This window comes from Stegodyphus dumicola, chromosome X2 (assembly GCF_044657685.1).
Source record: "Stegodyphus dumicola isolate Sdum_Otavi_A_Nest chromosome X2, ASM4465768v1".
In the NCBI taxonomy this organism is placed as follows: domain Eukaryota; kingdom Metazoa; phylum Arthropoda; class Arachnida; order Araneae; family Eresidae; genus Stegodyphus; species Stegodyphus dumicola.
In genome coordinates this window covers 13,047,258-13,059,533 of record NC_140781.1, presented here as the reverse complement: position 1 = coordinate 13,059,533, position 12,276 = coordinate 13,047,258, and the positions used below count along the sequence as shown (strand labels likewise).

General features: G+C 32.0%; 1 protein-coding gene across 2 annotated transcripts in view; it reads left to right on the top strand.

Moving 5' to 3' along the window:
• LOC118188832 (disintegrin and metalloproteinase domain-containing protein 10-like) overlaps positions 1-12,276 on the top strand; it is a 131,595-nt gene that overhangs the window by 57,811 nt on the left and 61,508 nt on the right. For both annotated transcript variants that reach the window (XM_085809509.1, XM_085809510.1), the window contains exons 7-8: positions 396-573; positions 4,324-4,483. In XM_085809509.1, coding sequence (XP_085665635.1) covers positions 396-573; positions 4,324-4,483 — 338 coding nt within the window. The remainder of the gene's footprint in view (positions 1-395; positions 574-4,323; positions 4,484-12,276) is intronic.

Sequence of the window (12,276 nt, the reverse complement as noted above, 5' to 3'; positions counted from 1 at the left end):
CCCACTTTTTCTGCTGAGATGCCAACAATATCTTAAGTGTAAAACTCCTTAAGTTTCCATTGCCTTAGAAATATTTGTCAGACTAACTGTTAAAAACTTAATTTCATTGTGCAATCTTTGATGTATGTGTTTTGTTTTCATCAAATGCATACAACACTCATTGTGTAATTTATTCTTCAATAAAATGTGGTGCTCTTCTAAATTGCTCACTAAAGGATTAATTTGATATTTTGTCTTAAGGATAATGCATATTAATTAGATTTAATGACTGATAACTTGTGAGCTTTAAAATGCAGCTTATTAATTCTGAAATTATAATTTCTGTTGTTTTCAAGTTTAATGTGTTAATCTATTTTGCTTCAAGTTTGTCATAATGCTATCATATTATCATAAAGCATGATCCAGAAGATGATGTGGTGTGCACACCAGGTGGTGACAATGGAAACTATATAATGTTTGCTCGTGCAACATCTGGAGATCGTAGGAATAACAACAAGTTTTCACCTTGTAGTGTTCGCAGCATTAATGCTGTCCTTAATACAAAAGCTAGAAGCTTAAAAGGTTGCTTCACAGGTTAGTATTTGTTTATTTTATAATTAAAAAAGTTTCATGTTGAAACAAATATAATCAAAGTTTTGTTAGGTTAATTTGATCTTAAAGAAAGATTCTGTAACTTAAATATATGGTCCTCTTTAATTCTTTTATCTTATTAGTGTGTTCAAAATGAGAAATTTCATTTAGCTGAAGTTTTACTGTAAAGACTCATTTGAAATCAGTCTCAGTCCACCATGTACTAGAGAGGCAAGATTTAGAACTAAAATTTTTGTGAAGTCCGTTAAACTACGAAAGCTTTAGAAATAATTGTAATGGAAGGAATAGATTGGCAAACCCCAAGCCAAATAAATTGTACTCATACTAAATACAAACCAGAACTAAACTAACATCTTAACTTTCTGGAATACAGGAAATGTGTACCTATCTAGCATTGAACAAACTGGAAAGCTAAAATATCCAAAATATTTTAGAATTTCAGATTTTTTCTGAAAAGCAAAAATTTATAGGTATAAGAGATATGTAAAACTGTTATAAAACAAGTATAAGATCTTCTACTCAATTCACTTTGGTTTAGTTTAGTTTATCTGATTATAAGAAAACATTCTAAAGTTATCTGATTAAGGGAAAGGGTCTCTTTGTGGAGAACTTTCTAAGGAAAACTGCTTTATAGCCATATTAACCTTATTACACATGGGAAATGATTCATACCCACATGACACACATGAAACTTTGGCTGAACTTTGGTGTTTAGTGACTTTTAATGGTTGGCGACTTCTGTTCAGAATCCCTCGTATAACATTTAAATTGTTAACACAATTATACGGCTCTCTTTTGGAAGATGTTGCTAACTCCAATGTCATATCTGTCATATTATTCTGAGAATTCATTCCTGGAAACTGTGCACTCCTTCTAGACATGTTTGCTATTGAACCATTTTCAACAAACAAACACATATTGCCAAACAATAAAATTTGCCACCAATAATGGATAAACATGACATCAGAAACTTCAGATCTTCATCATGCTTTTATGCAACCCTGATTAGTTCTCAATAAAATGTGTTTGTTTTTCTCTTACATTTAAAAAAAAAATATTAAAATTTCAGATGTGCCTTTTATGGAATAGCATATGGTGGAATATTTTCAAAGCTGCGAGATTTTGGCATCAAGGAAGTTGAGTTAATAGGCAAAAAAATGCAACTTTATTTGAAAATGAATAAGCAGTTGCAATGCAACATGAACACTCTGATAAACGATTTAAGGTCATATCCATAATTTGTATCTGTTGATTTTTGCAACTTAATGAAGAATGGTCTCTTCCTTCAAACATCTGATATGGTTGAAGCAAGTTTGGTGGGCTCTCCTCCAACTTTCATGGTCAATGGGACTTAATAAATTGGTTAAGATGTTTAACTTTTAAATGTTTAATTCCTACAAAAATATGTTGTCTTATATGTCTCAAATTCTTTTTTTTTTCCCCCTTTGTGAAAGTTTACATGATTTTAAATCTAAGGTTTTGACTTCCTGATAGTCTTGCATAGGGCTCTGGTACTCCTAATTTTAGAAATGAAGCCCTAAAAGTGAGTTTATATCACTTCTGGGATCAGTAGTGGATATGAAGAAACGTCTGTGCACAAATTATTTAATGCAGATTCTAGGTTAAGTAAGCTAGTGTTTTACTGATGTATGAGTGCTTGCGTGCAAATCAGTTATTGCTTCTTAATTGCTGCTATGAATATCAAAACCAGACCTATGCAAAATGGCCCTGATTTGTCTGGGTAGATGAATCCTATTTCTTGCTGCATTCAACTTGTAGAAAATATAGGTTATGGAACATGCAACACGATGCTATTGGCCCATCCAGGTAAATTAGTATGATGGTGCCTCTGTCATAATGTGTGAAACCTTTCTTTAGGACATGACATCTCGCATGCTACCCAGATGTGCTAGCTTCATCTTGAAGGGGGTTGAATTATTTCAGGACAGACAATATGTTGGGCCACTTTCACTCTAGATGACATGAAGAACGTGATGTTCCAGACAGTTCAGTTACTTTTAAGGAATTTGTTGAATCTCTGGAATGCTACTGAGAAAAACTTGAAATCCATAATTCTGAAGCTTGTGTTGGTAGAGTAATTTACAATATAAGAGGATAAGGGGCTGCAGTTCTTTCAACTTTTGTGTGTTTGATTCTAAGATGTGCAATCTGTTATTAATTTGAAAGGATAATCAGCATGCTACTGAGGAGACATTCAGTGTTTTGGTCTTTCATTTATCCAAACTTAATCTTATTATTTATATAATTTATTGAACTTAATCTATATAATTTATTGAACTTGATCTTATTAGTAATGCAAAATTAAAGCATGTTTAATTTTCATCTGTCTTCAGTTTTTCTGTTTCTTGTTTGAAAGATTATTCAAATACATACTATTGTCTAAAAATAAATTTTTTAAAATTATTTTAATGACTATGAGACCACTGTACAGGGGTATACATCTTGCATTTGAGCCTTTTGCTTGTGGAAACTTTTCATGGTTTTTCTTGTGTACAAATAAATATAAAAATTTTTTTATATGAATGTCCTGCATATTTCTTTAGACTGATAACCCTTGAGTAGTTTTAATAAATCACTTAACCTGTCATTCTATTCTCTTGTACCTTTGCGCATGAAAGAAATAAAAACAGAAACAAAGCTTTCATCTATTTCATTTTATTATTATAAACCATAAGCAAAATTTGTTCTGTATTTGGGAATTGTCTGGCAGCTAAATTCTGTATCTAAGTATGATTATAAATATTTTTAAAAATATTTTAAATCACCACTTTTAAACTTGTAATCATTTTATTCAAATCTTCCCAGTGGCAAAATAGCTAAAGCTGCTGGCTAGTTCTCACTGGAATTCTACTCCTGATACTTGAGTTGGCTGGTTATATACATGTTCCATTCATTTTTCACATTTGTAATATAAATATGGGGAAATTTCTAGTTATAAGGGGGACTTTTGCTGAATGTCTTTCATCCCTTACCTCTAATAAGCTTTGCCTTTAAGCAAGCAATTGAATGCAGTGAAACAGTTCAATGAAATCATTAAAAAAGTTTTGTTAAATATTAAAAAACATTCGACTGGAACCTGCAGAATATTTAGTAACAGAATGAAAGGCAAAGCAAAGTTGTTTTAACTTTAAATTCATTGCTTTCGCTAAACTTGGTCCAGAATTTTAATGCTTCCTAATTCCTTCCCAGTAAATTAGTATGGAAATCATTATTTATTAATCGTTACTTAAGTACTATTAGTGATGTACAAAATGTAGATTTTAGCATTTTTTTAAACTGCTGTGAGGAAAAAATAATAAATTTATTAAATGCAGAAATTATTAAATGGTCCATCCCTTTATTTAATATATTGCAATCATTTACCTACTTGTCTATGATAAATATTGTTTATGCACATAAAGACAGCAGAAAAAATTATTAAGCTTAATGTAGTATAAGCAATTAAAAGTAGTTGTACCTTTGTTTTCTCCTCTTCCTCCCCCCTTTTCTCTTTTCACTGACGTACTTTTCTTGGTGAAAGGGTCTCTCTCTTTTTTTTTTTTTTTTTATTATTAACTGTAATGCTGTATGCTCCATTTTTTTTTTATTAACTGATCATTTAAGTTGTAATAAGTCTGATGTGCTGTATGTCAAATCTTAACCATTCCTTATTCTTTTCTTTAATTTTTAAATACAAATCGCTATTTTTTTTTTTTTTTTACAATTTTATAGAAATGCAAGATTCTATTTGTGGCAATGGTGTTGTGGAAGAAAATGAGCAGTGTGATTGTGGATGGGAAGAAGATTGTGAGGAAAGTTGTTGTTTTCCAATGCGAACTAATCCTCCCAGAGATGAACCTCCATGTAAGCTGAGACCAAAAGTTATATGCAGGTAAATGCTTGCATTTCTACTCTGAAGTAATCTTTGTAATTGGCATTATGATTCAGAAACTGGTGGCAAAATATCCTTTTGCTATTATTACATTGTGACAATTAGATGATAAATGTTATCAGCTAATTCAGATTGCGATAATATATGATTTATCATTACTGTATGATATTAATTTTTTAGAGTATCATATTTTTTACGCCATTGCTCTCCTTCATCTTGGTTTATGCATTGTTTTACAATAAAAGCTGCCGAAAATTTAAATTTTATCTAGTTGTATAAAAGAAATGCAGAAAGTTAATTCTGTTTTAGTTTTTAACCTGGTGGAAGTCGCACCAAGAAAAGTTACTATAGTGAGCGCATGGGGTATCACATACCCCAATATTTGAAATACAATAAAAATAGTATTATTTAGTTTTAATTTTTTTTTTTTTTGTTCTCATGTATTATAAATAAGTGAATAATAATTGGGTTCCAAAAAATTAATTTTTGAAATAATCTTAGAGTTAAAATTAAGATAAATGAAAATAATAAAAAAATAATCATCATGCCTCTAAGTTTCATTGCATCTCTAATACACCATGCTTATTTTATTTCTTCACACTTTGAACGAAATACATTCATGTGTTCTTGGCACAGAATGTTTTCACATTTAAAACATTGTATTTACGTTCTTGTGTCCTTGGCGCGAGAGCAAAAAAATTTATCACATCTTTCATACTTAGTTGTTTCGAATTTCATGTATTTGTTTTAATTCTTCGTCGAAACTTCTGCTTTTGTTTTGCTTGCTGTACGTCAATTTCTTGGAAAAGTATTAATCTCTGATTCTTTGTTCAGTACTTTTTTTTCATTAATTGTAATGCTAAGTCCTTCAAAAACAGACTTCTGTTTCTGGTTGGTGGATTAACAGTTGAATGTAATATAATTCAAGCATTTATTACGGCAACATTCAGTGCAGGAAAGAAAATTACCATTGGCAACCTCCTTGTTATTCTGGCAATTGAATAATTGGCTGACATTTCATCCCCTATATCCACTACTCCTTTAGTCATATTATTAAAACATATAATTCCTGACGTTTTCTTTTCGCCAATAGTATCATCTATAGCATGATCGTTATATAATGCTGAAAGCATAAGAACAGTTTTTCCTTTTTTAGGAACACCAGGAATTAATGTTTTATCTTTTTCGAAACCAAAACATTGTAGAAAATATTCTTAGTTTCATCTTCAGTTTCCGAAATGCAATCTTCATCACTTTCAAATATTTCTAATAAATCTCACATGCGTTGCATCTCCAGTTCATAGGGACTCATTCTTTTTACCATAATGCAGTTAGAAATTTTTAAGAATTTTATGTCAGGTACTTTAAATTCACTTGCGAGTAGAAATATTTACTGTTGCACTCTAGAAATAACTTTCTGAACTAAATATTCAGTCAGAAAAACACTTACACAGACAGGCGCGTGGGGTGTATCATACCCCAGTTCCAACAAAATACCGATAAATCTTTTTCTGAAACACACAGGCAAAGAAAAAGAGGTTCTGAAAGTCAACCACAACTAGAAACTCAGCTACTGAAAGCAGCACAGAATTTCAGTTTCACAAGTTAGGAATATTCCACTTTTATGTAGGGTTGGGGTATGGTACACCCCACGCACTTCCCGTGGGTTAAGGTGGAAATCATTTAAAACTGCATACAAATCACCCTCAGATATTCCATTTTAGCTATATTTTACTACACGATTTGAATTTTTTTTAATAAGAAATATTTTTTTTTCGTATAGAAATCACTCAAGGAAAGCTGTATTCTAGAAGTTTTTTTAATTTTACCAGAGACTAGTAGAGGGATATTTTGTAGCATAAGATCAGAAGTGTTACAAAATATGAAATGTATTTTAATACTTTGTGTTTTATAATGCTATTACTACTAGAATTGCATTTTGATACTAAACTTTTTAGACATGATGTTCTGAAGCATTAATGTGGTATTATCCCATTTCATAAACATGTAAACATTTTTTTCCTGTTTTGAGATTTTTTATAAAGAAATAACTTCTTTTTTGTATAGAAATCACTCAATGAAAGCTGTATTCTAAAAGTTTTTTTAAGTTTACCAGAGACTAGTAGCCGGATATTTTGTAGCATTAGATCAAAAGTGTTACAAAATATAAAATGTATTTTAATACTTTGTTTTTTATATTGCTTTTATTACTAGAATTGCATTTTAATACTAAACTTTTTAGACATGGTGTTCTGAAGCACTAATGTGGTATTATCCCATTTTATAAACATGTAAACATTTTTAAATATTAATTCAGAAGTCAAACAACAAAAATCAGCGTTAATTTGCAAAATTTTCACAGGACTAGTTTCGATGGTTTTACCGAACCATCATCTTCAGCTGCAAAACCGCAAATGAACAAGATAGGAAATAATGTTTAGATAAGATAAGAAAGCCTGGACAAGAATAAGCAAGTGGCGCCATCTGTTGGCGAAACCAGAACTAAAACATAATTTCTCTAAAAGCCGAAGGCAAATTTGGATTGGAATTAGGATCGTTAACTAGAACAGAAAGATTTTTATGAATGTGAAATGCCTCTAGAAAACCCAGTTCTCCATTGGAAGATGTTTTTTGAATAATTTTGGCAGCAGAAAAATTGAAAGTGTGATTTTCGGACCAACAATGTTGAGCAACAGAAGACTTCTGTGTTTCCTTTTTTCTAACATATGCTTCATGTTCTTTGACACGAAATTTTAAGGCTCTCTTAGTTTGGCCAATGTAAATTAAACCGCACTGGCAAGGAATCCTATAAATACCCCAGGAATTCATATCCGGAATGGGGTCCTTGAGTATAGAAGTTGGAATTTTATTGATGGGAGAGTAAACAACCCGAAAGTTAAATTTCTGCAAAATATGTGCAACTTTATAGCTAATTGATGGAAAGAAGGGAATGACAACAGAATTTTTATAATCTCCTAAAATAAGAGTGTGGCTTTTGGTGTGTTGAGATGAGAATTTTTTAACTGCTTGATTAATAATGTTGGGTGAAAAGCCCCTGTCAATAGCTATTGCTTTTAAATAATTTAGTTCTTCATCAAGGGCCAGTTTGGAGGAGCAAACTTGAAGAGCACGGAAAACATAGGAATAAAATGAAGCTAACTTTTGTTTAGTCGGATGACATGATTTAAAGTGTGGTGGAAGGCAAACCGATGAAGGTTTACGGTAAACTGTAGTACTGAAGTTGGATGTGTTACGTGTGACCAGAATGTCGAGAAACGGAAGAGAATTGCAAGTCTCAAGTTCAAAAGTGAACTGAATAGCAGGATCAATAGAATTCATTGTTGAAAGAACTCTATTTAAAGCATCTTTATTACCTTCAAACAGGGTAAAAGTATCGTCTACGTAGCGGAACCATGCAGGGAAGTTTAAAGTTTCAAACAATTTTGATTCATAATAATGCATGTAGATATCAGCCAGGATGGGACTGAGGGGGCTTCCCATGGCTAATCCCTCAGTTTGCTTGTAATATTTATTTTGGAAAACAAAATGTGTTTGTTTCAAACAGAGTTGAGTGAGAGAAATTAGCTCATCAATTTCGATGCAAGAGAAATGAAATTCGCGAAGTCTGGTTTCTAGACATCTTAATGCACCCTCCACTGGGACATTGGTGAATAATGATTTTACATCAAAAGAAACCATGAGTAAATTACGAGGAGAAATGTTTTTAACCTTTTTTACAAACTCTATTGAATTTTTTATGGTGTAAATGTTATTGTCTAATAGAGTGGAAAATCTAGAAACTAAATATTTAGCTAATGGATATGAGGCAGTACCTAAATTTGATACAATAGGGCGGAAAGGAATACCACTTTTATGAATTTTGGGAAGAGCATATAATCTGGCACAATTCGCAACAGATGGGATAAGCGAATGTTTTAAGTTGCTTGAAATAATTTGCGAAGATTTGATCGCAGTTTTTATTTTGGATAAGTCCGAAGGTGAAGGATCTTTAGGGATCGGATTATATGGTCCTTCGTTTAAGAGTTTAGTGACACCATCGATGTAAGTCATAAAATGGTAGCCAGATTCTTATTACATTAAATATGTCATAAAATGGTAGCCAGATTCTTATTACATTATTATTATTATTATTATTAAAACATACTGATTTGTTGAGAACTACTAACAATGTTTAGTCTTCAAGCAGAAATGAACGAGTGGTTGCTTTTGTAGCCACTTCCATGAAAAGGAATATGAAATGAATATTCTGACTTAAAAACTGTGAAGACTCAATAAAAACAAAATATAGCAAAGATAAACTGTAGTATCAGTTAAAAAAAAAGAAAGAAAGAAAAGGAGTAACTGAAGGAATTCCAGTTTTAGTGACTATGGCTTTTTACAGATTTCTTCCCAGGGTAGGGGATGGTTGCCAAAAACGTGTTAGTAATTAGCAAGTCAGTATAAGAATTTCTGAAATCAAAGCTAACTGCATGCAGAATTTAAGGAAATGGATTCTTGAATTCTGTGTTTGTGTGAAATTTTAAAACCTAAAGTTAGTATTCAAAAGCATCTGCTAAGTTTTTTTTAATAAATCAAGATTTAGTGAGAAAATACTCAGAGAATTATGGCATTATATTTAGATGATTCATTATGTTGGTGCAATTGCAGTGGTATGCACAGAAATAAATGAATGGAATATAAAAGCATTTATTAAGTGTAAATCCCCATGCACTATTTCAGAAGATAAAGTGGTTAAGAAAGCAGCTGCCTAACCACTGGGCTGAAGTTTGAATCCCAGAGATGGCATGCACATATGTAATTCTAGTATGTCTTTTCAGCATAGGAATACTTAACTGCCATTGATCCAGAGTTCTGTCTAAAAGATTGTGCTAAGGAGAAAGGGTTATGAAACTTTGGAATTAACATCTCCCACTTAAAATCGAGGGCAAATTACACATAAAAAATCTTCTGCTCATAACTAGTGCCTGAGGTCTCAAGTAATGACTAGTGCATGTGATCCCTTCCTTGATTATTTTAAGAATCAAACATAGGGTTAATATACATAACAAAAATTTGCATTTCATATCTTAAGTATATGGTTTTCTTTGAATCATAGTAAATGATATAACTAAATGTAGCATGAAATGAGTCATTTTTTAATGTACATTTGGAAAATATGTTTTCCAGCTTTAATAGAAAAATGGTTAGTTCTACAGTGAAAAAAAAAATTAAACTGAAAAGAGGTTTATGTACCTATTGGGAATCATGTATTGAAGCAAACAGAATAACTAGACATTAGTTAAAATAATTGCACATGACCTTAATTCATAATAAAGCTGAAAAAAATTTGCAAAGAGCATAGAGCTTTCAAATAAGCTGAAGCTGAATCATTAGCCTAGCAGATTAATAACTTCATATTTATTTGTTGTGTTACTGAACAGTATACTAAATATCACCAGTTAATAGTTACCATAAGTAAATAACTGCAGTTAATAAAAGTATTTACGTCCACTTATATGGTGCATATCGATGTGTAAATGGACAAAGGGAGTGTGCAATGCCAAGTTTGTGCAATTCTCTGATGTTTTTTAAGTGAAAATAGGTTGATGTGTACATGGATACTGCGTTTGTGCAATTCTTTGAATTGTTATTTTGAAGTTGGCGATTTTGAGAAAAGAGCGAAGCAGTGGCTGATTCTGCACTTTTCCCGAATATTTTTATCTCCAGTGCGCTAGACTGTCTGTTGGAATTTCTAAAGGTATGCTGTTTGTAAATAATTTTTGCCCTGTGGGAAATTAGCCGAAATTCTTTTGAAACTTGTTTGTGAGTGTAAATGAAGAAAATGTACACTTAGCGTAATATAAAATCTGGAAGCTCTCAGATTTTTTAATTTTTATTTTTGTTTTAATTTGTTAATGCTCAAAATGTCAAGGGGAACGAAGCGGTAGGAATTATTGCACTGAAGAGAGGTTTTAAGTACCTGTTGGGAATAGTGTATTGAAGCAAACAGAATGACTAGACATTAGTTAAAAGAATTGCACATGACCTCAATTCGTATTAAAGCTGAAAAAATTTGCAAGGAGCTTAAAGCTTTCAAATAAGCTGCAGCTGAGTCATTAGCCTCATATTTGTTATGTTACTGAATAGTATACTAAATATAATCAGTCCCATGAGTAAATAACTGCAGTTAATAAAAGTACCGTAATTTTGCACGTATAGTCCGCAGACACGATTTTATATTCAAAAAATTTCAAAAATTGTCAGATAGTCCGCACCACCGGATAGTCCGCGGACTATACGTCCGAAATTACATTTTTTTAATACAGCAATATTAATGTATTTTAGAAACAAAGAACTAAGTATAAATAGAAAAAAAGTACTTACTTACTAATATACTTTCAGAAATAAAGCGCTAAATACAAATAAAAAAACAGTGCTTACTAATTAATCATATATTAATTAATCACACATTCTACTACATTCACAAAAACCTTCAAAGTCCGATTCATCGGTATCAGAATTAAACATTTCTAATATATTTTCGGGAAGAGTGTCCAAAAGTTCATTTTCAGCATCACTATCTTCACTGTCAGTGATTTCCTCGCTTTTACTAACAATCCTGTCTTATAAATCCCGGTCTAATGGTTGACACTTTAACACTTTTCCAGGATTTATCGACCCATTCAGCAACTTCAGTGTATGAAGCGCGTCTGGAAAGCGCATGTGAAGAATAGAAAAAAGCAATTATGGACGGACACTTTGCCATTTGGATTCTACTGGATATTGTAGGAGCCCTTGATAACATCGGTTTCGACAAAATACATAAGGCCCTTATTGGAAGTCATATTCACCCTATGATAACTAGATGGGTCATCTTTATGATTAAAAACAGGAATATCTGCATTAGTCTCACTGACTGTGAAGTAAAGAGAGATATTACTAAAGGGTGTCCACAGGGTGGTATTCTTTCTCTGTTCGTGTGGAACCTGGTATTCGACTGACTCTTAGTACTTCTATGGGAGGAACCTGGTATGTCACAGACTTATGCAGATGACCTTATTGTGTTACAGTCAAAAGTCGTTAATTTGGACACCCATAATCCGGACCTCAAAGCTACAAACTTTCGGCACATGCGGCGCGTTGACGCCTGCGCGTAAGACCTTTACATCTCTGCGAATACGCGCGTGCGCAAAATATGTTTACGAATGCGCATTTAATGTATAACATACGGTATAAGCTAAGCTAAAATTATCTAATTCAGTTAATGTTGCAGATTGCGTTGTTCCTTAATCTTCGAATTGGATTCGGCTTATTATTTTTTGCAGACTGTTAGAGCAAATTTATGAAAGTAAGCTTGAACTTTCGATTATGTCAAATAGAATTTCTGATTTATATTTACTAATATGTAAAGGATCTACAAAGCAAAAGTATGTTTCGAAGTCCATTAAACAAAAAGTGGAATTGCTTCAAAAAATGGATAAAGGCATATCCTTTGTTTATCTAAACTTTAACGTTTCTTTATCTAAACTTTGTTTATCTTTAATGCCGTGGCACACAATGAATTGAAAGTTGATATGTCAGCACTATCCTCAGGGCAGATGTATTTATTTTATTTGGCTTATAATTCCTTACTAAATGTAGTATTTCATCTCAATGTACTCCGTCTTTGATATAATTTAAATCAAATTCCTGGTCATTATAATTCTCTTCCGATAGTGAAGAAAGTAACAGAGGTTATTGAAAACGAAAAAATTTCGATTGACAAATTAGTCGGTGTTCTCGACACAGCAATT